We start from the raw sequence: 26,757 nt of genomic DNA, 5'->3' as shown, positions 1-26,757 counted from the left end.
AAGATAATCTTATATTGTCAAGGCATATTTACTTGAGCTAACAGACTTTGTCACGAACTGATTGGTATTATTTGCGCACTTTAAAAGGCACTTCTCCAAAGGGAGTTATTAATATTTTTATTGCAGGCAGTGAATAGTTACATGATTGCCTGATGCAATAATACCCATAACAGCGACAATGCTAGGGGTTTTACGTAAAATATATATTAAAACATACAACGTATAATTACATATTTTACATATAAAATTAATATTAACATGGGAAATGAAAGAACATGAAAAGTGATGAAAAGACGATGGCAGTCACTCAGCTGAAGACGAAAGCTGTTCCCTGATGATGCGTCTTCTGTAGGATTTGTCCTCTATGTACTTTTGTAGTTCACATCCATCTCCTGGACACTGTGGAGCATCTCCATGGCCAGGAAACTATCGCTTATCTTGAGCCTCCACGCCACAAACTGCAGAGAGGGGAGGGCTCTGGCGGAGGATGCTCCAATTGCACCTCTGCCAAAAACTTGGCGTATTAACTTCACCCGCTATCATTTGAATTGACACGAGCAAGCGGAGGGTGAATATCCGTTTGGAGACTTTTCTGTAATTAACCCATGGAAATGGATAATGACATTTATTTCAAATAATAGAAAGAAATGTATCCTTTAGACTAGTGCTTTTTATTTAAAGTGAGTAGTGCAATACCAAGGCAACTTGTGGTGAAGTGCCTCAACAATACGAGATTGATTTCTTGGAAAAATATAGTTTGATTATAGCAATTTACAAACTACGACTACCCTTCCTGTACAGTGTTCTATAATTCTTGTAGCTCTGAATTTACTGGGTTAATAATTATTCTTAGAATAATATATCGAGATAATAACATTCCATCTTCCATATTATGTGACTTAAAATTATAATAGAGTATCGATAATTGTTTAGTACATAAATAAATGCTCTTTTAAGTATTGTACTCACATCATGCTTCTTTAGTAGTGGCAAAATAATGCAAAATAAAGCTTACATAGCACCCTTCCCCTCCCCAAAAAAAAACATTTCTCAGTTCCACAACGTCAATTGCAAGTTTGTTCGAAATCAGTTATTCTCTGGCTGAAAGCTAATTTTTGCACATCTATCTTGAAGTCATCTTTTTCCAGTTTATATGCCCTTGTGAGTGTGGGTGTTGTCCAAGAGGATGAATAAGAATGTCATCAGTATTTAGTTTACTAAACCTATTTAACCTTAAACACGTTCAGGTCTCCTCGCTAGTGTTGACTATTTTATCTATTTAAGCTAAATTTAAAATACTGTATATTTAGTTACTTTAAATATATGAGATCTGTTCATCATTAGTGTGCGCAACAGGTTTGAGATCCGCTGACTAAATCATTATCCAGTTTTTATTTTAATAGTATTAAAATAAATTTTTATAGTATTAGCTTAACATTCTGGCTTTATTGACTATTCCGTGTAAATATTTCACTTCTCTCGCCAAACCGACTGTATTTTCACGAAGGAACTGGAAGTTAATTTCGATTTGGACAGTGGCTTCAAGTTTCTCGCCGTGGACCGCCCGAAGGGTACGCTGTTTCCTATACATCTTAGGTGGCATGGCGTGTCGTGGATGGAAGTTGTAAGACTTAAACAGTCAATTATTAAACAGCAAGCATTACAATTGCTAGTGAATTACAGGTTTTATATTTGTTGGAACCGCAGGAACAGTCTTACACACGCGCAATGATAAAACATGGTTTTGCAAATCCAAAAATCCCAGCACATAATTAAAAGAATTAATTTAAGAATGAAAGTAAAGAATTTGAGCCCAGAATAAAAAAAAAAAAAAAAACCCATGAAACTTCAGAGGGATGCCAAATATGTCTTGTTAAAAATCAAACAATTGCTAAAGAGCAACAAGTCTACTCAAAATTCCAAAGTTTCAAAGAAGTTATATACATATAAGAATAAAAACAGTAAGTCCCTTTAGCTTTATAAGTACAAATATTTATTTAAAAAAAAAAAAAAAAAAAAAAAGCACTGAATTTGAAAATGAATTCATTTTGCAAGTAATTGGTGCTAAACTTGCTTGCATATCATAATAATATTCCGCCGACTACTCAGATTCCTTTCATTTTCACATAAAGAAGCCAGAATAAAATGATTTTGCCCTGTAACCACCATTGACGGCAAACAAAGGGGATGTACGCTGGGTAGCATCAGCGAATAACACGTGTAAACAGAACTTCTGTTGCTTGCCTGTCTCCTCGGGTAACACGGCTACGATCGTTCACACCGTATGGAAAAGACCTGGGTTCGAGTACCGTCTGGACAGGAGGGAATTTTATGAGCGTTTTACATCACACGGTGTAAAACGCTCAAAAAAAAAAAAACTAACCAACCATGGCTGTCGTAACAGATCCAAACTTAAATCATAGTGAATAAAACGATTTAAGAGCCATTATGAGTGAGCGGGATCTGTTCCGATAGTTCTGAATATCGTTCGTCCATTGATCAGGGCTAGTATATACAATAATAAACATTATAATTTTCATCTACATTCTCATGTAATGCGTGTTGAAATGATATGTGATGATGGCCACTGACTTTGTACTTAGTCAAATTATGAGATATATTATCTTTGCTTACTCCATTCAGTAACAAACCGCATAGTTTTATTCAAATTTCATAATCGCCAAACTGAATATTATTACAACTGTTGTTAGTAACTCTCTGAATTAGCAACGTAGGACGGAATCAGAAGTTCGTGAGTAGTTTCTTATCTGGCTGCATCCATCCACATTAAAACACAAGAGGCTCGTTCAATCGCATGAACTCATTGTTCAGCCTGTGGCATAAGTTTAGTTTTACAAATTGCTGCCCGGCCCGAATTTTACTCCATTAATGGTAAATGATATCGCTAATGTTAATGAAGGAATTGTACTTGCAGACAAGACATACAACTTGTGTGTGTGTGCGCGCGCGCACGCGCCTTCGCGTTGTTTTTGTTGAAAAAATTTCGTAACTTAAATATTAATATTTATCCAGGTGCGAAACTATATACAGTATATACATTTTTTAAAAATCTTAAGTTTCAAATTAGAGCTTTCCCAATATTCACCTATCAAGTACACAGCAAAACAAACTACCACGTGAGGATATCGCAGAAAACTTAAAACAAAACCTCGAGTAAATCTTGTAGTCTTGAACTCCTAATAACCGCCGTTCGATTTTAGATAGGCAGCGGTACTGTGCTGCTTAAAGAATTCCCCCCCCCCCCGAGTATTGGATTTTTTTTTTTTCCCTACCTCCTACTATCAGCGAAATATCGATATTAATGAGCGGGAGGTGCAGGGAAGGAGAAAAACACAGTTTAATTAAGGGATTCGCGCCAAATTAGGCGGTTTTCTCTGAATAGTAGCCATACGGTTTGTTGTTCTTAATGACCCGCGTTTATAGACCCGCTGTTTTTACGTGCGTTCTTTCAAGGGGAAGGGGGGGCGAAGGAAGAAAATGATGGAAGTTTTATTTCTTTACATTTACGAGTAAAGCGAACTGCTATTGTTCTACAGGACGCGTAGGTATGCTGCTCTCGGTTCCGCTGATTTAACAGCACTGCCTTTATGAGAAAGGGGCGTCAGAAGGGTAGGGAGGAAAATTATCGAATTTCCCAATGGGTTCATATTTGCTCGCCTCGCTATTGTGCATCGATTAATTAGTTCAGGAGCAGCCAGGGCAATTCACCTATCAATTTAAGGATACGTATGAGACAGTAAAATGAGTATGTCCATACAGACTTGCCACTAACGACACCTATTGACACGTAATGTTGTTTAGTCGATAAATCTTTTCTTCCTTCCACTGGGAGACTGTTGACGGACAAAGAAGAGGTGAATGACTGCGTGACCTGAAAGTTCAGAGGTGAAACGAAGATCTTGTGCTTCGAAAATTTTGACTGTTTGTCGGAAATAATCAACAGTTATCGTCGAGCTACTTGTTTCATTATAATTTGTTGGACTGCCTGACTGCATTGCCCGTCTGTGGAATGCATTCCACAGACTGCCATACACAGAGCTGTGTGCAAATAACATAATCATTACATTACTTATACAATGTATTCATTAAAATGTATTTTTGTTCCATCAGGAATTTATTGTGAACCAGTTTTTTCGTTAATATTATTAAAACGCCAAATCTCCTGCGCAAGGAGAAGGAGTTTAACCAACAAAGTGCAACATGAATAGCTTTGTTGGTTAAACAGCAAAGAGTTATAACCAGGGCTGTAGTAGAAGGTATACGACGTATACCCTCTGGGCTTTTTTCAGGTGAATAGCATATACCTTCTGGTTTTTGAAAGACTTGAAAAAACAAATATTATTAAAATATTACTGAAAATTAAAAAATAAATTTAGTAGAATTTGATTCTTAGGCAGTACTTATAGTTTTATGCGACTTCTAGCGACCGAAGTGAATTCGATTAATAAGCCTGATATGCACAGTATACTCTCTGCTTTTCATAATAACATTCATAGAGAATACCTTCTGCTAAGGCGCCTCCGTAGTCGGGTGGGCAGGAGCAGCATTGCATAGCACACGCTTCTTGATTAGAGGTTCGAGGTTAGGAAAGGTCAGGGAATGACCATCATCGCATATCCCGGAGCAATATGTCCTTAGTTGCTAATGCTCCTAAAAACCAAATAACAAACAAACCTTCTGCTAATTTTATGACTACAGCGCTGGTTATAACTACAGAAGTTTGCGGCTTTTGCACTATCCAACACATAATAGCAGTCAACGGGATATTTTTCCCTCGTGTGCAAGAGAAGATAATATAGTAGCGTTTTTTCCCTTTCTGCAGTGAAGAAAGTTTGCATGTTTCTGTTGATTTGCAAGGGAAACTGGCATACATGAAAAAAAGTTATTTCGCAGTCAGAAACTGGAAGTAAAGCTCCAAATCATGACCAGTAAGTAACAGAGCGAATTTGGAAGTTCTTTCATAAATGTCTCAAAAAAACACGATGCAAACTGTATTGCCACTTTTTAGTGCTGCATGTTCCGCATTGAACATTCATTTGGAATTTATAAGCTAAGAAGAATTCGGAAATGCTATTTTTAAAGGACTGGGCCAAAGATTTGAGTTAACAAAATCACAAAGTGTTTATAAATAAATGTATCATTTTGGAGGACTATAGAGAGATTATAATATCCAGCCCATGTAGAAATGAAATGCATGAAAAATAAGTTCCAAAAAAGTGAGAGCAAGTGAAATTGCAGCTGTTCTCTGCGACATAAGCTTATTCAGATCACAATACGATAAAGTACATATCATCGGCGTATACAGGTTCCCAGCAAGGCCTCTGCAAAACATAAAAAAAAAAAAAAAAAAACTGTTCCTCCAGATGTGTGCCTGTTTCCACTGAACGCTCTTCAAAAACGGAGAATACGTCATTGGTGTTGATCAAACCGTTCAATGAAATGAGATGATGCCAATAATGTGTTGTAAGTCAGAACTACATTGATAATTGTTGCGTGGATGGTCGCGAAATACCATCCTTGGAGTCAGCCAGAGTTTTAATGTTTCTCTAATAAGCTGTCTCTTATTAAACGCCCCGTAAAAATCACGTGGATTTTGGTCCACTCAGCAAAGTGACTAAGCAATTGCGAAATAGCAGAATGTTAGTTTATCAGGAAATGCGATGGTGCTGTGGGTCCACCACCACTTGTCACATTTTGACATGTTTGTGTTCATTTCTCATCGAAGACTGAAAGGAATTCTTAACGGCTTCTCTTCAATCCAAGATGTAGTTAGTTAATCTCAGGAAGAGGTTGTAGGGTTCCTTCCCCACCCATCAGTGAGTTTTTCCGAGTGTTTCATTTCGTATAACATATAAACCAATCCATGAACACAAAATTTTATACATAAAATGCATGATAAAAATCACATCTAATTCCATATTGTATCAGTGCACTATGAAAAAAGTATTCACTTTAAGGAATTCCCAGTTGGAAAATGTGTTATTGGGTAAAATGAAGAAATATGTAACTGAACTTACTTAGTTTGGTAGAAACTAGTTTATTTATGATGGCTAAACTTGGAAATTCTATGATTCGTCAAAGACTAATATGTAATATGACTATTGACATTAGTCATATGACATAATATGACTATTATGTAGCATACTAAACGCGCTGAAGTGTACCATGTTGACTATACACTGAGTAGATAGAAATCATGGGATACCTACCTAGTAACGGGTAAGCCCACATTTCGCCAGGATAAGGGTAGTCACACGGCTAGGCATTGCGTTCACTAGTTCACGAAAGCGTTCCACATATTTCCTTCCGTGCTTGCTGCACCGCTGTCCATAATTCCGTCACATTCCTGAGTGGAGTCCAATCCAAAGCTCGAACGGACTTTTTCACAGCATCCCAAAGATTCCCCACTGGGTTCATGACGGTTGAACGGGGAGGCCATTTCATGATGGTAAAATCTGCGGAATGTTCTTCGAACCATGCTCTAATCACCACGGCTCTGTGGGGAAGCGCACTGTCCTGTTGGAACAGTCCATTGCCCTGTGGGTGCACGATGGCCATGAAGGGATGTAGATGGTCTGCAAGAATGGACAGTAACCTGGACCGTTCAGACATTACTTGGAAATAAATTGATATTAATAATGCGTCTAGATGCCAGAGGTCCCAACGTGTACCAGTTGAACACGCCCAAGACCATTACCGACCGTCCACCTGCCTGAACAGTTCCTTGTTGACATGGCGGGTGCATATCTTCGTGCGGTTTCCGCCATATACGCACCCTCCCGTCTGTTCGAAATAACTGGAAACGGGACTCATCGGACCAAGAGACCCGTCTCCAATCATCCAAGGTCCAGTGTCGATGTTCTTTCGTCCAGTTGAGGCGTAGAGTCCTGTGTCGTGGTGTTAGCAATAGGACTCTGGTGGGTCGGCAGCTCCCTCGTTGAAGTCGCCGGCGATTTGTGCCGCTGGTGCTCTCCGGTTGGCTGAAACATTGCGAGACAGACATTCATCCACCACCTTTCTCCACCCAAAGCGCTGTCCACGATGTGATGTTATTCCGGAAATGGCGTATTCCCGATACACTCTTGATACTGTCGAACGGGGATAGTGCAATTTCTGTACCACCTCCGCGATAAAGTGACCCATGCGTCGAGCAGCCACTATCATCCCTCTTTCAAAGTCGGTTAACTCACGACGTTTATCCAACTGACGTCGAAATACCGTCTACGTGAATGCAGTGTACCTATATACCTGCCAAGCGATGTGTTCGTCCACTGGGGAGAGGGGTGACAGCGTCACGTTGCCCAGGAAACACGTTCTGTCCTTTTTTTCCCAGTGTATTTGTCTGCTCTGTGGTTATCTGCCTTTATGTTCCCTTCAAAAGCAAGTGGTTGGAATCTCATTTGCATACAGCGCCAGTTTCACTCTGTATCCCTTTTGTAACTTCTGTATTGTCCACTCCAAATTTTATCTCTGTGCGACTAAGACTTGTTATTTGGTTTTTTAGGAGCATTAGCAACTAAGGCCATATTGCTCCGGGATATGCGGTGGTCATCCTCTGACCTTTCCGCATCCTCCGTATTTGGTGGTGACTGGCTCGAACCCCGGTCTAATCAAGAAGCGTGTGCTACGCACTGCTGCTCCTTCCCACCTGGCTACGGAGGCACCTAATGTAGACGTGTGGTCAGGGGAAAGAGTGCAATAGCACACACTTTTTGAGTGGACAGTGGTTCAAGCCTGTGACTTAAATACGATTAACAATTGTATTCATGATTTATTGTTGTTGTTTATACTGGTATGACCTCGTGGTCGTACCAGTATAAACAACAATATTCAACTTGTTTACAGGCCTCCAACGTATTTCAGTTTATTTATAATCACTCTGTGATTATAATTAAAATATTATCTCCCCATTTCCTTTGATCAAAAATAATGACAGGTGAGTATGCATCATGGCAATCAAATAATATTTTAATTGTCGTTCAAGAGTGATAAATCTCTCCACGATTTTCGTTTAGTGTAGGAATCTTCAACCTATTTGCTAATGAGCGCCGCTGTACTTTTGAATAACATAATAGCGGTGAAATATTATAATGTTCAAACGGCATATTGCACACGGATTTATCTTTGAAATTTCAAATACTTGAAATTAAAGCACTTCACCTTTATAAAGTTTCTAATCTATTTGTTATCAGTCAGGTTGGTCTTTTGGTATTTTTTTATAAAGGTGTAACAGCAAGATTACTATCACTGAAGAAGCAGAGAAGAAAACATGCGCGAAACATAATTTCTAGCTTCTATTAGTAATAAATAGATTCTAAACTACATGGAAGCGCTTGCATTTCAAGTATTTAGATGATAATGCGCCGGCCAGTTTGACTTACTTTACGTGATATTGAGAATACCCGGTATTACATTTATATGCCCTCGTGTATGTATATCCGTCTTAAATACCCTCGTGAGTATCAAGGGCATTCAGTAACCACCGTTCTCCTATATCAAGTGGAAGAGACCAGAGTTCGAATCCCGTGCAGCCAGGAGTTTTTATGGCCTTTTTTTCTTTTTCTTTTCTTTTTTTTACACCGTGGCTGAGCTAATCGGTCTCAGGAGAGGATTGCACGATTTTTCCTCCGGGAAACTTGGTTGGTGTTTCATCTAACAAACGGCAAACATTGTCTTTATTCCAGATAAGACCTGGATCTAAGCGGGATGAGGTCCTGTGAATTCTTTTCTCATTCTCGATGGGTCGAATTTCGTTTTGACTGATTTGGTTTGGCTCAATTGTAGGTCTGTTATCTCTAGATAGGCAAGTAGATATTTATTTTGTATAAATAAATAAATAAATAAATAAATAAATTTTTTCTCATACTCCGAGATGACCACACGGTAAGAGGAGGTCACAAGATAGAATACTGGCACCGTATTTGGCAATCACGCAGACTTGAAACACGATCAGTCAAAACGCTTGTATTTGTGTAACATGACACTGATCACTCGGTTACAGCGGCTTTTACTTATGGTTACTGGCCAATCGTCCGTTCGTTAAGATATATGAGCGAGATGTCGAAGGCATTTTCTGAATTTTTAAAGGGAAGTAAGGATACTAAGAAGGTGATTATGGGTTGTCAGAAGAGAAAGAAAATGCATTTGATAGAGTTGATAAATCTTGCATATTGTGGAAAAGATGTAAATCTTGATCCTCTTTTCATTTAGTGGTGCCTGATGACTGTTGAGGACAACGGAGCTTAAAAGTTGATGCCAAACCCGAAGAGGCTACTGTATATCTTGGAACAGGCATATTAAAATTTCTATTCGCTACCTTTCAGGAAGTGTTTGAAGCCTTCTCTGTGATCATTTTATGATCACAGCGAAGGCTTCAACGTGACCTTTGCTGGTTGCTAGTAATTAGTAGTAGATCCACTTTCTCATCAGTGAGCCAGATAACGTCAAATTCCTTTAAAATAACAGGCTCTGAAATGGGTGCAGTTTTCTTAGATAAACTGTGCCCATTCTGAAAAAGATAGCGTATTTCGGTAGTGTTGGGTACCTGTTTACACTGCTCAGAAAACTTCATATATGCCCGTATTATAACTCCCAGATCCGTTTCTTTCTCTACTAGTTTTAATTAAATCCCACCAAGTGTATAATTTATTTACAGGTTGCTATTCGCCAAGTGTATGACCTTGCATTAAAACACGCTTATCACTTTTCTGATCATTCTTGAAGCCTGTTCAAGTCATTCTGAAGATGCGCTGCTTGGTACTGATCATTAACAACTTTCCCAATCTTTACGTCTTTTGCAAATTTTGATACCACACTTTTTTTTTTTTAAATCTCTTCGTCGATGTTTATGAAAATCGGCAATAACAGTGGTCCAAGAACCGAACCTTGGGGACTACACCAATCGGAAAAACATCCATTTATCACAACCCTCTGCTTTCAGCCCTGCAACCACATGGCATTCCACAGTAGAATCTGTCCAGTTCCCAGCACGTTCCGGCGGGCGCCTCCGTAGCCAGGTGGGAAGGAGGAGTAGTGCGTAGCACACGCTTCTTGATTAGACCGGGGTTCGAGTCCGTCACCACCAAATACGGAGAACGCGAAAGGTCAGGGAATGACCACCGCATATTCCCGGAGCATATGGCCTTAGTTGCTAATGCTTCTAAAAACCAAATAACAAACTTTCCGGCTTATACAGTAACCTCTCATGAGGGACTGATTCAAATGTTTTGCTAAAATCTGAATAAGCTATGTCGAAATTAATCCCTACAACCAGCTTATGAGTAACTGTGTCAAAAATAGTTCTACGTTAGTTAAACGTGATTTTACCTTAAAGCCATGTTGTGTATCCTTCAGGATGCCATTTCTTTCTAAATGTTCCTGGATTGCACTCTTAATAATTGCCTCTAAGACTTGCCCTACCACTGAAGTCAGACTACCGGGTCTGTAGTTACCGACTTCATTCTTAGAACCAACTTTATGTATTGGTGATAGGTTAGCACTTATCCAGTCGAAAGGAATCTCTACCGAGTACAATGATGGTCTCATGATTAACCTCACTTGTTCAATACACTCCTCTGGCCGTCTCCCTCAAAATTACTGGGTATATGCCATCAAATCCGGGAGCCTTACTTGCTTTTATGCTTTCATATAATTTCATTGAGCCTCCCTCACGCAGCCTCTCTTCAGCACGAAGGGTCTTTCGTCAGTATAGACCGATGCAAAGTACGTATTCAATTCTTCAGCAACATCAGCTGAGTTATCTAAGATGTTCGCATACCCAGCATACAAGGGTCTTATGTGATTTATATTTTCTCCTTTGAATTTACATACACGAAACATTCCTTGTCCCCATTGTTGTTGTACTTGGGTTTTAGAAGCATCAGCGCCTAAGGCCATATTGCTACTTATATACTGTCTATAAATTGTATTCTGTAGTCGATTTTCTGTTTGCTAAAAGCAAAACCCAAGTTTCCGGGGAAAGGGAGACCGTGCTACCCTCGCTTGAGACCGACTTACTCAGCGACGTTGTGAAAAAGGCCCATAAAAATTTTCACTTCATCGACGGGACTCCAACTCCGGTCTTTTCCACACGGTGTGGGGAAGACGGCGATTCTACTAACTGTGCTACCCACGAGGGCTGTTGCTGTTGTTCGGTTTAACGACACATGGGCTACTACGGCCAAATTGTATCTCTTCATCGTTAATTGACAAAAAGCGTATTGTTAGAGAGATTAAATTATATGCTTCTATACAAACCAATATGTTTTAGATATAATAAAAGTTCAATATTTGCTTCATTTCCTAAGATGCGAGATAAATCAGGTGATATGTTCAATGTAGAGAGTGACTGAAAAGTTTTGACTTTATGGTTGAATGTAAGGGACAATCAACCAGGAAATGACGGACTGTAAGTTGCGTCTGACAGGATGAGCACTGTGGTGGGCTTTCACCCAATAATAGGAAGAGATGAGTATGGTGAGTGTGTCCAATTCTGAGTCTTGCCAGTACCACTTCCTCTTGTCTGTTTCTTCGGAAGCCAGACAGCCACAGCTTTGGATCTTCTTTTATCTGGTAAAGTTTATTGTTAGTGTCACTTTTCCAGGTCTGTGACCATTTATCGTATCAGGCTTTGCTTATGACAGACTTAAAATCAGAGAAAGGAACCTGAGGATGTTGTGAGTGAGCGGGTTGAGGATGTTTAGCGGCAAAGTCAGCACTTTCATTTCCAGGAATGCCTGAATGGCCAGGGATCCAGCAAAAACTGATTGACTGATTGGACACACTGCAAGCGAATAGCTGGGAATGAATCTGTTTCAATGTAGGGTGAGAAATGGAGGAATTCTTCCTTATGGCAGAGACAGCACTAAGAGAATCTGTGTAAATTATGGCAGATGAGATGGAAAGCTCAATTATCTTACTAAGCGCTAACTCAACGGCATATAATTCGGCTGTAAAGACGCTGCAAGCAAGCGGTAGTGTGGCTGAACTTGTACATGAAGGAAAAACTGCCGCAGCACCTACCACTCTCAGTTTTTGAACCATCCGTATAAATTTTACAGGCATGGTTGTTCATAGCATGAGCTGAATGTAACTGTCTGATATTGCAGGAAGGTATATTTTTCCCCCACTGGAGGAAGTATGTATCTTGAGAGACAGACACATATGTCCAAGGAGCAACAGGTGTGGTTGTGTCTTGGAAAATTTCATTTAAATTGACATTCCAAGTCTGAACAAGCTCTTTGATCCTGAGAGAGGTGGGTCTATTTTCATTTGGCTTGCTCTCATAGAAGGCATCCCAACGAGTATTATAGAGATACTCCCAACTTGGGTGCGATGGTAGACTCTGGATCTTAGCAGGTAGTGAAGCAGTAGTGTTTTTCTACGCAGGTGTAATGGAGATCATGCGCTTCAGTATATAGACTTTGGATCGGAGAAGTCCTGAAAGCTCCCAGCGCAGTCCTCAGAGCACTGTGATGGATCATATTTAGCCTTTTAAAGTAGTGCTCCTGGCAGAGTCATACACTGGACAACCATAATCTAGTCGTGAACGGATTAAACTTCTATAAAGATGCAGCAAAGTACACCGATCAGCTCCCCATGACATAGATGAGACCGAAGGAAGTATATTCAAATGCTTCATACAAGAAGTTCTCAAATAAGTGATATGGGCTTGGAAATTTAGTTTGCTGTCTAATATTAGTCCAAGAAATTTAACGGTATTAACAAGCGGGATTGGAGTATTGTTTATTTGTAGTTCAGGTTCGGGATGGAGAGCTCGCTTCTTGCAAAAGTGAGTGACAGTGCATTTCTTTTCTGAGAGTCTGTAACCGTTCCGTGAAGTCCAGAATTCTATTTTGGTTATGGAAAGTTGTAGCTGCCATTCAATGGTAATCATACTTTGAGATTGACAGGAAATGGTAAGATCATCTGCATACATATAAGTTTGAACAGTTTTTGGGATATCTCGTGTCATGCTGCTAACTCGGATTGAAAACAGTGTTGGACTGAGTATTGATCCCTGCGGGACTCCCTCTTCCTGAATGTGAGATGTTTTTGTATCGGACTTGTGAGAGGACGTTTTTGTATCGGACTTGAAAAGAGCGCAATTGCAGGAAATTTTGAATTATTTCCGGCAAATGGCCCCGAAGCCCCAGATGGCAAAGGTCGCTAATAATACCATGACACCATGTTGTATCAAATGCCTTTTCAAGATCTAAATTGACCATGACTAGATGTTGTTTCATAACAAAGGCATTGTGGATATGAGATTCGACTTTGATAAGCACGTCCAGCGTTGATCTATTTTTCCGAAAGCGATATTGTTGTTCTGGAAGGAGATTCTCTGACTCCAGGATGTAGGTGAGTCTAGTATGAACCATCCTTTCGAAAATTTTTCCCATACAGCTCGTAAGAGATATTGGCCTGAAATTTTCAACACAGGAAGGATCTTTTCCTGGTTTTGTTAAGGCAATGACGAACGAATGGAGCCATGAAGAAGGATAGGCATTTTCAGTGAAGATCCGATTATAAAAAATTAATAGAGTTCTCAAGTCTTCATCAAGTAAATGCTTTAGCATAATGTAATGAACTCCATCTGGACCTGCAGCGCTATTGGAAGATCTGTTTAATGATTCTTGAAGTTCTATTAATGTAAACGGTTGGTTGTACGACAGTGAGCGGCGCGTGAAGAAGTTGATTTTATACCGTTCTGCACCTGCTTTGATGTTCTGGAAGGTGGACGCATAGGTGGCAGAAGCTGAGATTTTTGCAAATGATTCTGCTAATGCATTTGCAACTTCTTCAGTAGTAGAAATGTCTTTCCCTCTCCAATGAAGTATCGGAGAGGTGGGCCGAGCAAATTTGCCATTTAATGCCTGTATTCTTTTTCAGATAACCCGTGTATCCGTGTCTTTGGTAATGGTTGAGGCAAAAGCAATCCACGAATCCCGTTTCGCTTTCCGCCTAACTTGTCTAGCTTTCGCTTTGAGTCTTTTATAAGCAATTAGGTTACTAGTGGTGGGATACTTGCGGAAATTATTCCAAGCACGGTTTTTTTTCCTGTTTGGCAATTAAACAATCTGTATTCCACCAGTGATTTCTGTGTTTGCGATAAGGCGTGGATTTTGGAATGGAAGCATTAGCTGCAGTGAGAATCTGATTGGTTATATAAGTATTTACTTCATCAATATGTTGTCTTTGAACATAACATCTGTCTAAGAGTATTTGGGCAGAATAGCCTCCCCAGTTTGCCTTTTTAAACTGCTAGTTGGATGTCCCACACGCTGATGACACCTTTTAATGAATTTAGTGTTTTGTGGGGAGTAATTTTTACTGTCAACCCACCAAATGTTTTTAACAGCCGCTCAGAATGTTTTGAGGTGGCTATTTCTATCAGAAGGTCTCCGGATTGCAGTCTTTTAACCATTTTTGGTGATCCAGCAATTGACTCCAAGATTTTCTGAATTAAGAATGGTGACAACTTACCTACAGGTTGGGCAGATAGGGAATGAATCACCAGGAAGTTTGGACAATCGTCATGACATTCTGCTTCTCTTCGCAGTCTTTTAGGTTGACTTGAGTCACGGTCAGTGTTAGAAGCTTCCGCTCTTGAGCTCAAAGGCTCTAAGATTGGATAATGATTTTTATCCATAATCGCTCCTTTTGGCCCTGGGGGTTTGCCTTTACCACCCAGGTTACCGGCCCCGCCACGGGGAGGCAGGAGCAGTGCCGCTTGGTGGCCTAGCGTAGAGTTAGTAAGTTAGTACGGCTAGCTAAATTAAAGAAAAAGGTACTTGCCTTCTTCTGGGGTCTCTTCTTAGTGTTTCTAAGTAAGTAGAGCTACTTAACAGAAAATTTTAATTCTACGAGAAAAACAAGGAAAACTCTTGTCACTTCGAGGAAAAACACTTTATAAACACGGAAGAATCGCTTGGCCACGGAAACGCTTGGCACCCGGGGCCACCCACGAGGGCCTTGTCTCCATTCTTTGCTCTCTTAGCTAGTACTTTATCATACTCAGCCTTCGAATCTCTAACGTTATTTGTGGTATTGTTAAACTTGTAGCTACAACTAAAACTTGTGGCTGCTGCAGGCTTCAGTTAGACTGGCCAGCTCCACATTCATCCATTTCGGCATCCTTCTCTTGTAGTAGTTTTTTAATGTTATTTATGCGTTCATGGCTTCTGTGATTTTTTAGTTTAAAGGTATTCCGTAATTCAAATATATTCGCCCTCCCTCTACAATTTGTCCAATTAAGGAGCTAAGAAGCTTCTCTTCTGTTTAAGGAGCTATATGGCATCTAATAGATGCCATATAGCTCCTTAAACTGTCATAGTCCCTATTCTGAAATTAAAGCCCGTGCCTTTAACTACTGCAACATCTTTCTTCATCTTCCAACTAGGCTTCATCACCACCTGTCAATGGTCCTGTACTTTAAGCACAGTTATGTAATCTGATTCGTAAGTAATTGGATGAATAGGCGCCTCCGTAGCCAGGTGGGAAGGAGCAGCAGTGCGTAGTACACGCTTCTTGATTAAACCGGGGTTCGAGCCCGTCACCACCAAATACGGAGGATGGGGAAAGGTCAGGGAATGACCACCGCATATCCCGGAGCAATATGGCCTTAGTTGCCAATGATCCTAAAAACCAAATAAACAAATAACAAACAAGTAATTGGATGTATATCCACCACCTAGGGTTTTACACTCCCTCAGCCTCAATAAGTTTTCAGATAGGCGCTTCTCTGATGTAATTATGTCATGTACTTTACCACAGCTCAATTTGGCTTCACTACATCCTTTTGGTATTGATGTGGTTTGAACAGCAAAGACAGTGCAGAGTATATATATACCTGTTCAATCGGCTCCATTTTGGCTGGATTGTCGATTATATCACCAGTTTGATATTGACAGGGACCTGTCGAATTTCCTTCTGCTTCTTTTCGTTCATAATATGGGTAAAACTATTTTACCCATATTATGAACTAGTGAAAAGTTCTAGTGAAAAGTTCTTTTCACTAGTGATTTTTCATACTCGTCTTATGTATGTCTTCACCTTATCAGTGGTTTTATTATATAACTGCTCATAGCTGTCGTTGAAGAGGTGCCACGCGATAGCCTGTAACTATTCAATGCTTTTTTCAATTGCTCAGTTGTCTTTCAGCTTTATCGTTCATTTTGACATCTTTCAAAATGCGATACTTCTTAAGTGGAACGAATGTTTGTAGCTTCTCAGGAAAAAGTTAAACAGTTTCCTTAATGCATTAATATCAAATAGTATATACTTGCGATACTAACTCCGGTTAACAGAAAGTTCAAGAAATACCTGCGTCCACTGTATTCCACCCCCGCCTCCTGTAATTCTGTGTGTCAGCTATTCCGACCTTTCTTTTGACCACCGAAATTTTTGGTAACCAGAGAAATGGATATCTTGAGGGCAGTGATCTTCGATGTGCTCAGAGCTTGCATAAACCAGATTTGAGTACATCCATGATCATTACATTACAGTTGCCATCTGTATTACTGAAGCGGTTGTATATTTCCATCAAGAGGCGAATCATAAACGTTTTTCTACAACCAGCTGGGATGGTCAACAATAGTTGAATCTGTTCGCGATTGGGAGATAACAGACTCGAAATTACAAGTATGAGCAGAATGTTTTGCTTGTTATTGACCATTCTCATTAAGTTGCAGAAGTCCTCGTTGGTCGTCAAGTTTTCGCGTTTCTTTGTAATTGCGCTGTCTGTTGAACGTGACGAGCTTTAGATCCTCATTCATCTCGCTTTTTGGATGATTGTAAAAGTTTCGAAAGGGTTCTTCTCGCAGTTGTGTTACAAGGCTATGCAGGTCATTACCGCATGTTTCGTCAGGGTCAACGTCGTTGATACCTTGTCTTATATATTTCAATCGTTTTGCGAATGTGCAAGTCCGAGTCATACAATTTACGATCTAGTATGAGCTCTTCATTGTCATCGTAGATCTTGACATATTTCATCTCCGATAGTATCTGCGTTTCCTCATTGCGAAATGAATTGTTACCATCTCGTGCATGTACTCGTTGAGATCCCGAGCCAAGTCATAATTTCGATAGTGTATTATGAGTGGATACTGTCGTTTCTTGCAGATCTCGTAGCACTGCATGTATAATTTGCGATGAAGATGACAGAGTAACATGATCCAACATGATATTTCCGATACTCCGCATTTTATGGCATTATTGTTCCTGAAACTTCATATTTTTGATACTACTTGGATCCTTGATAAGAATCAAGTGAAGGATATCTGACCCTCCTCTAGGTTTTGTCTAACGTGTTGAAATAAATAGCAGTCATCTCTAGTTGGTTCAAGAAACTACTATCGTTATATGTATTGCATACCCTTGATTTTCAGTTTGTATAGAAGGGAAATTAAAGTCGCACACAATGACGCACTTACTCTTGCTTTTCCGTTAAGTTGCTAAAGAGATTTTATTGTATTCTTCGGAATCGCATGGCTTCTAACCACCTTCGCTATCATCTTTCCTTTATTCATCTCGTACCACACGGTTTAACCATCTGGCTGGACTTGTTCAAGTTCTGGAAACCGTCTTGTAGGTTTCAAGCAGTTTTTATGCCCCTACCCCCGTCCCGCCTATCTCTTCTGAACACACTGGACTCACCTCACCGTACTGAAATTCGTTATTCCATAACTGGGGGATGACACCATGTTTCAGATATTCCTACAGTATTAGTATTAACTAATTTGACCACGAGCTCAATTTCACTTATTTACAACACCCCTAGCATTACTATACATATTAATTTTTTTTAAACTTTTGTACTCTTTATTAAACAAAATTAAATGGCAATGTTTCTGTCTCCCTTGTAGAATTCAATTATCAGGCTGAAGTAAGTGGAAAGAGGATCAGAGATGCCAAAAGTGTACTTAAATATATACTGCAAAGGTAAAATTGGTGAGATTGGTAAAAGTGCCTGTAAAGGCACTTTAGTCAATCTCACCTCTCAAAAAAAGATCCTGTCGCTGTGAACAGGACAACAACAACAGATTCAGCAAGAATTGGAAAAAAACGTGTTTACATCGTACCAAGAGCATAAACGCTGCTGTCACTTAAAATAATAATAATAATAATAAAATTCTGTTTATATTCTGGGATGGCCACGTAGGTTCACAGTAGTTTACATAATAAAGATAATACAAGAATAGTATGGTTAGTAGTCACGTGAGGTTGAACAATAGTCGACTCAAATGCGTGTCCTCCTGCAACCCGCGTAATAGAGTGTAATTTCATTACATGTCGGAATTCATATATGGTTTTGCTACTTTTACGCGATATTTATTGATCTCCGTTCGAATTTATAGGATTGATTATGAGTGATCTCCCTCTTGGCCGCCCACCCTAACGAAAATTTTCTAAGGGCTGTGATTGAATAACTCATGAATTCCACGATGAGTCATACTCAGCATTTTAAGAAAATCACAAGAACCCAAGGAAGTTTTAATTTCAGAAGGTATTAGAGAGACTACAATTAAGACTATAATTAGGATAGTATTACGGTCTGTGCATAGTAACCGTAAATTGCGTTTGCCAGGTCGGGGTTATAAATCTCAAGACATGTTCATGCAATAAACGTGATTCTAACTCTAGAAAAAGTGGTATGCACTTACGAATGAGATAGTGCCACAGACACTCACCTGGACCAACTGCACTTGGCAGGGGTTGTTCCAAACTGGTATTCGGGGGCTGAGGATTCGGTCCTCCGCCTGTCACCAATGTACCTGGGAATCCCATACCGTCTGGCGGAGGCTGACCAGGGAAGAAGTCGTAAAATCCAGGCTGAGTACCATAACCAAAGTCACCAGGACTTCCTGAATCTGCAAAAACAAAACAACAGCAATATGAAAACACATGAAACTGAATTTCGCATCTTATATTCTCGTGTATCCCGTACAACGAGTATGGATGGTAAGAGGAATTCTGCTCTTCGCAGACTGGTTAGTTTAGGTGCAATTTAGCGGCAATGAGTTCCTGCGCACTTTGATGTACGCCACCTGGTGCCTATTACTTAACTATTTTCGCAGAGTAACGAAACTGTGTGATCCACGCGCGTGGTGAGGATTCGAGATGAGATGGGCTTGTGAAAACGGACCCTTTAACTTGGATGGTCTACTATAACCAGGAAAACATCCTATCTTGACTAACCGCGTTGTGATAACACGCACAGACTTTTCTTCCTCCCCCGCACGGAAATGTTGCTTGCTATAAGCCACCCCCCGCTTCCTCCCTCTCCTGAGTTTGTCAGGAGGCGAGAGAAATCAAGCGCACATGTTGCATTCTATGAGTGTGATGAACGCATCTCAGCGTTCCCAACAGAAGGTGATTTCTGTATCTCCCCCCTCCTTCTTCCCCTCCACCGCTCGCTTCTACTGACGCTGCTGGTCGGTGGAGCGCGAAATTAAACGAGGCATCACGTCGTCCTCCTGGGGTAAAGGTTCCGGTTGGTGTGTAGCGGGGGTCACGTGACTCAAGAAGGGCAGATATGGCATGTCTGTGTATGCAGCCGAGCGACTGGGGGAAAGGACTTGTAATAACCAAATCTCTCGACGGCTTGTAATGTCGGAGCTAGCTGAATTTTGGTCATAAAAGACAGAGCCTTCACTACTGAAAATAGAGTCCTCCAATGAAGCAACAGGAGCTGTCGGATACAAAGAATATTTTCACGATGTGAGGTAGAATATTTGTCGGCTTCAGCCTCCATGGCTTTTCTCTGAGAAGGCAGAATGGCAATGCATTCGTCATGTAAAAGGCTCATAAAAGAAAAAAAAAAAAAAAAAAACCTCTTCCCAGTTTTGTAAAAACGAACTTAGCAATTGGTAGAAGTTAACCCAGTGCAATACGTGCGCATATGCATCAGTGCCAATAACCCATTCAAGCCGCATGTGAGTGCTTGCTATAAGCCACCTGATAAGGTGATTTTGAACATGAATTTTCTTGTCAACATCATCCGAAATCACACAATCCAATAATTAATTTTAATAGTGTCATTTAACTATAAATGTCTTAACGAAGTGCTGCTGCAGTTTTCCAATAAATTTCGTAAAAGAATTCAGTGTTCTGCAAACATTATGAACATGTGGGCTTTTTCATTTTTACACTAAATTAACTCATGCTGCAAATTTCGCTTATACGCATACTGAATTTTATGGATTTTTTCATATATTTTTGTTGGATATACACTGGAGTTCAAAGAAAGTGCATCACCCCTTAAAATTGTAATTGTCGTCCGAATAACGCAAGTATATGGCAATATTTCTTACAGATTGCATCAGATAAGATTTACACCCGTAGGTGATGAGGTAAATTGCATCACCTGATACTTTCAGCTATATAAGCACGCTCTGCAAGAGTTGCAGTCATTCTTTGCTTGTCAGGATGGCGAGTTACGTGCATTTTACGCCACGAAGAAAGAGTGTGCTATTGTTGAATTACATGAGGAAGGATGTTCTTCCCGTCACACTGCTTATAGAGTGTCTTGTAATCAGTCAACAGTGAGTAGATTTCTTTCCAAATTCAAGAATATTGGTTCTGCTGATAGGAAAAAAAGGAACCGGACGCAAACGAGCCTCTACGCCAAAACAGGACCGCGTTTTGAAGCGCTTATGCCAAACGTAAAGCTTCTTCGTCTGAGCTGAAAAGAGAATGGAAAGAACATACAGGAGTGGTAGCAAGTGCAGTAACAGTCAGAAGACGCCTCTTCAAAAATGGACTTGTAGCCCCTCTTCCTTACGCAAAAAATGAAAAAGGCCCGATTAATTTGGTGTAAGGAGCTTGTCAAATGGACCCCCAAGCAGTGGAAGTCAGTTATTTTCTCGGATGAGAAGAAATTCAACCTGCATGGGTCTGATGGGAGACAAACGATTCGCCGTAGACGTGGTCAAGAATATCATCCAGACTATGGTGTCTATAGTGAAATTCCCTACCAGCCAAATGATATGGGGGTGCATTTCGTGTCACCTGCAGTTTATAAAAGGTTCCGTAAATGCCAGTGGATAACTGGCTATATGCTGACCGGACTAGCCGGGTGGGTAAAGCGCCTGCCTGGCAACCCAAAGGTCGCGGGTTCGAATCCCGCCTCGGGCTTGGATCAAAGTACTGCAAAAAAACCTTGGGAGGTGCATTATGGCCACAGAAGCCGATGCGCCAATAACTACCAAAGGAAAAAAAAAAGTGGCTATATTAGAAGGCAAATTGCTTCCAACCATTAGAGACCATTTTAACCTGCCAAGTAACTGCATCTTTCAGGACGACTCTACTATTGTCATCGGGCGAAAAGTGTAAGTAGGCACTTCTGTAGTTACTTTAGCTTCATTTCTGCATTAGACGTTGGACAGTAATGTGTTTACATTTGTTACAGTGGAAAAATGGTTGAAAGAACAGTCCATTACAACTGTTAGCTGGTCAGGAAACAGCCCGGACCTGAATCCTATAGAGAACTGGTGGCATCTGCAGTTGCCAGAAAGAAACCAAAGACCTTTCGTGAACTTCAGAAAAGTATAATTTTGTTTTCCATTTAAAATGATAAACTGAAGCAAACTGAGGGCGTCTGATAACATTTCAACCATAATTGTCTTGTTTACCAAAACTGTTGTATAACGGTTGCAAATGCTCATTTTGGAATATTTTGGAGCACCTGTCAAATATTACTTAGCTTTGCCTCAACTATTAATAAATATCTTTTGTTTATATTTCTATTTGTGATGTTAGTCATTAATGTAACATACCATCGCGAAAAAAACTGGGGTGGGTTGTGTACGGGGACACAACCGGAATCGTTTAAGGCGTGAATCCGTCTTTGTGTTATTAGAGGAAGGGTAAGATGTAAATGAATAAAGTCTTGGTGGTTATAAGTGAAGTATAATTTTATTTATTAAAGGCCGATGATAGGAGAAGTAAGATACATATGGCATAGTATTTACATCGATGTTTCTTACAAAGGTAAAGCTATACAAGAGTTGACTAGAGTGGGCGATGTAGAAACGTACTTTAATTTGAACCCACGTTGCACTTTTGAATTTATCTTTCCAATGATATGCGTTTCTTACATTTCTGTTCATATTTCCTTTGCAATTTTTTCGACATTATGAAAATTTTCTTCAACTCAGCGCACTTATCGGCTTATAACTTTACAAATTTTATTTTATCGGTTATTATTGCTAAATAATATTGTAGACCCTGTTATTCTCTACAAATCGACACCAATTTCAACGTCCTATATCTGTTATCTCGCTGTAAATAGTGCTGTAGAAGTGAACATTCTCTAATTCCTTGTAAAATTGCAAATTATGCTTATGCTCTCTTTCTATCTGCCTGTCATGTAAAAATAAGGCATTGATATGTATAATATAATTAATTAGACAATATATAATTTGTATAATTTATTAAGACAATGATATGTATAAATTATAAATGGATAATTATGTATATAACTTATTTGTATATATGAATGTGCACCCCCTGGTTAACAGCTGTAAGCGGGTGTCTCTTAGGAGAAAATAAAGATCATGATGATAATCTTCGCAATCCAAAGTTACACTGCCCAAACGCCGCGCGGCGTCCCCATTTTCAGTGCACGCGCAAGCGCTACCCCCCTCCCCTCACCGCTGCACACCGCCACTACCCACCATTTTAGATATGGACATAAACCCTCTATCCATCAAAATTTAAATCATTAGCTTATCATTTATAGTTTACGAGATATAAGCACGACAAATCTTGCTATTTTTTTGGTCGCTAGAGTTTTCGTAAAGACCCCCCCCCCCCACACACACCTATATCGGACCGAATTTAAAGACGTATTCACGTCAAAAAGGTTAGAAATGTGAAATTCCTAGGTGATGCACTTTCTTTGAACACCCGTGTAATGCATCTAAAAGGTATACAAAAGTGATGATATTACAGTGGATAACTTAAAAATTATAGACTGTCTAGACTATAATTTTCAATCCTAGGTGTACCGTTGGCTGTCCATAATCTAGAACAGACTATTCTTAGTATTTTGAGGAGTAATATATAATATTACTCCTTCTCATTGAAATGAGAGAGGGGATACTCTCTCATTTCAATTTAGTATCCTCTCTCAGAGATCTGAGAAGGGATACTAAATTGAAACAGAGAAATACATTTTGCTTCAAATATCGAGAGATTAATTAGCAGTATTTCGCCTGGCAGAGTTATCAACGAAAGCCGAGTTGTAGCAGTACGGCAATATAAAAAAATAAAAAACCTGTCCCTTTTTGATACATACATTTTGTTCCATCAGCCCACGTATACTCGCCATCCTCTGCCAAGTACCGATAACTAGCGATTCCTTGCAGAAAAGAGCAAGAAAAACACCAATTTCTAGTACCTCGGCGGCCCTGTATCATAGCCCGCCTCAGATGGCACAGTTCCCAACAAAGAACGACCAAAACCCAACATCCCGCTCTCGTTCTATCTACCAGCAGCCTTCACCGATCAATTCCCGCCGAAAGCAGATTAATCCTAGTCCGGGGTGTGTTTCAGTTAGAAGTAGCGTTCACACGCACAAACGTGTACTACGCGCGCGCACATGCACTCGCACACAGGTCTAGCCATCTCTATGAACAAACAGACAAAAAAAGCAACTCTGGTGCTCGCGACACCGAACGAGATGAGGTAGACGCGTGAGGTGATTAGAATGCCTCGCAGCAGTCCTGTTGCTGATATTTACCCAGGAACAGTTTGCCCAACTTAAATAAGCTCGCTCGCTCCGCACAGTTTAAGAACCGGACGAACTTTGAAAATACTTGGAATGCGGGAAACGAGTAGTTACTGTTTGTAATTGAGAGAGAGAGAGAGAGCGAGAGCGGTCGCTAGACACCATATTACTCATTTATCTGGGCTAAAGAAGATTTGGAAAAAGGGATGGAAACCAACATTCCATGTAAGTTCATAACACCCAACTTACGGAAAATCGTAGCCACTCACAAACGTGTTATCTTAAAAGCGGCATTAAGAGATGTGAAAACTACGCTTCATTCACGAATCCATTTGAAGTTAACGCTATTCATTGCGGGGTTACGTAAAGCTGCTCTGTTACCTTTAGAATTTCGTGACAGAATGACGTCGAGATTCAGCAACAATGGCAACAGCACGAGGCCCTACGCATGAGATGAGTCAGTCAACTGTTGTCAATTATCCGATTAGTAAACTCTCGGAGTTCAACCCTGAATAGCAAGTGCAGCCTCCATAGCAGCATTCTTAAAGCAAACGTCAAAAACTATCACAAAAAACGAATCAACGCTCGCTGCCTTATAGCTATTTTGTCATGAACTTGCTAAAGCCTTTCCAGACAGTTTATTTTAAAGGGAGCGTTTGATCTTCGGTCGGTATCGAATCCTCTGGTAGAACGCGTAAACCTGCGACTGTAATCGCTATTTTCAAAGTACACAGGAAGTGGTTTCAGAATGTGTCCATGTTACGACACTAACAAGGAAGACCGCAGATCACTTAAGTAGTAACACAATTTTATGGATTTGTCTCACCATTCTTAAACGGATTTATATTATGTTTTTGAGTCTTTCAGTTTTTTGTCTTTTTCCACTACCTGCTTCATATATTTTCACTATTAAAGGTGAAACTTTCACGATTGAAAATATCTCTTCCTGTGCTCTTTCATTTTTCTAAAATATTTTCCGCCAGCTTATTCCAGCTACAAGATGACGCTGAAGTTATATGAAGGGGCCTTTTACATCACTGGTTTGCAAACTTCGTGCTATGTGTGATGGAGATACGTTTTACAATTTTTATTCTTTTTTACTAAACGAAGTAGGGGTCCAATAGAGGTGGCGCAGTATGGCGTAAGCTGACGATGAGCCATCGAACCATCAAGCAACCGAATCCAACACACACAGAAAAATTCCGTAACCGGTACATTAATTCACAGTTACAATGAAGCAAAATAATTTATTAATGTCTTTAATGCCGTGATATGTGCACGCACTATTTGTTTAGGCGCCTCCGTAGCCAGGTGGCCAAGAGAAGCAGTGCGTAGCACACGCTTCTTGATTAGATCGGGGTTCGAGCCCGTGACCACCAAATACGGAGGATGCGGAAAGGTCAGGGAATGACCACCGCATATCTCCGGAGCAATATGGCCTTAGTTGCTAATGCTCCAAAAAACCAAATAACAACAACGTAACTATTTGTTTATCTCTAGCGCCAACTTTGTACTGCACAAGCGTGACTAGAGCGTGACATGTAAATGTTTTCATCCTTTCATATTGAGAATTGATGCAACCCCACATCTCCGCCACAGAAACACTTCGCACAGCCAAAGCCTCCGTGAGGTGTGGTTCTTCTTACAAATGAACATGTCGATATTAACCAAATTATTTCTCTCTCTCTAACAATAATAAATAAATAAATAAATAATAAAATGAAAACCAAGAAATGTCACCACGTTAGTAGGCTACTCATAATGAAAGCATTCGGCAGTGTCGTTAGGAGTTCTGTTAATTAAGACGAGAAGCTGAGAAAACACAGAGCTAATTAGTTTATTAAGACTTTAGACAACCTGGCAATTACCGTCAATAAGCTAAAAAATGAATGCACTTCTTGTTAAAAGCAATTTCACGGTAGTCCCTTTGGGCTGTTTGTGTTAAACAGGGCCTCGCTATGAGTAAACAGAAACAGGCAGAATAACAATATTCGCTCCTGGAAAGAGCGCTAGCTATCACGCACCTGCCATCTCGCTATGGAAACAATAAAACTGGCTGCAAAACGAAGACCTGTATCGTAACTGGCACAGAATAAATGATGAAGGCTGTTTAAGATCGTTAGCAAATTGCTTCAAAAGGAGGCAGAATTGTTTAAATAAGTAAAAATTATGCAAATGAAAAGACGAAGATGTTTTTGTCCAGAACAACATGGAAATTATGGAAGAAATGAAGGGTTAGATGACAAGCTTGATTTACAACTGCAGCAGTTTCAATTATGTGTCCCATCTCTAATCGGAATACGTCTGAAACCAATAATTACATACTGATATAAAAAAGTGCAGTCTTCAACAAACAGGACTAGGTACTTTGGCGGAAAATAACGTAACCACCCCAATATCCTGCATTTCTCATGAAATGCTTACGAGCGCGAGAAGCCCGCCTTCTCCGGCAAGAAGGCGGAGCAAGGATGAAACGCAGCCGGAGTTCGCACGCAGGAAGCCGGCGTCTGAAGCATTTATCATTGTCACCGAGCGTTCACCCGAGTGCTGTCCGATTCCCACCTTCCAGGGCAGAGCCTTAAACTGCAGACAGAAGAGGGGAGGGGAGGGATTTAGGGGAAGCATATAGGGGAGTAGTACACAAAGACGGAAGACACCTGCTAAGAAGGATGACTGCCACCATTTGTTTCCCCTCCCCTCTTCTTGACGATGAGACACAAGGGCATTCGTTACCTAGGCAACGGAGTAGATGGAGGACCGGATTCTCTGTCTCTTTCTGTGCTCGCTTTTTTCTGACCCAATACAGTACAGGGAAGGGAGGAAAAAAAGTTCGAGTCAAGAGTTAGCCCTCCCCTTTAATCCTTCAGAGCTACAGTTTTTAAATTACTCTTAAGAGTTAGAGGCCAGATAGGCTGCAAGGATATATGTGGCTGTCTCTTGTATTTTGGGGGGGAAAAAATGAAGACAAATAACGATAAAATTAGAAAGCCTGAAAGAGATTTAAG

General features: G+C 40.2%; 1 protein-coding gene across 2 annotated transcripts in view; it reads right to left on the bottom strand.

Annotated features, from left to right (window-relative positions):
- Positions 1–26,757, bottom strand: part of LOC150076550 (LIM/homeobox protein Lhx1-like) — a 499,435-nt gene that overhangs the window by 5,575 nt on the left and 467,103 nt on the right. Inside the window, exon 5 of one of the 2 annotated variants that reach the window (XM_090388106.1) lies at positions 18,711–18,890. The exons of the other annotated variant lie outside the window; for it this stretch is intronic. Coding sequence (XP_090244232.1) covers positions 18,711–18,890 — 180 coding nt within the window. The remainder of the gene's footprint in view (positions 1–18,710; positions 18,891–26,757) is intronic. 2 annotated transcript variants of the gene reach the window in all.

This window comes from Mastigoproctus giganteus, chromosome 13 (assembly GCF_048544385.1).
Source record: "Mastigoproctus giganteus isolate SK-2022 chromosome 13, ASM4854438v1, whole genome shotgun sequence".
NCBI lineage: Eukaryota > Metazoa > Arthropoda > Arachnida > Uropygi > Thelyphonidae > Mastigoproctus > Mastigoproctus giganteus.
The sequence above is the reverse complement of the archived record's forward strand: the minus strand, read 5'-3'. Positions and strand labels throughout refer to the sequence as shown.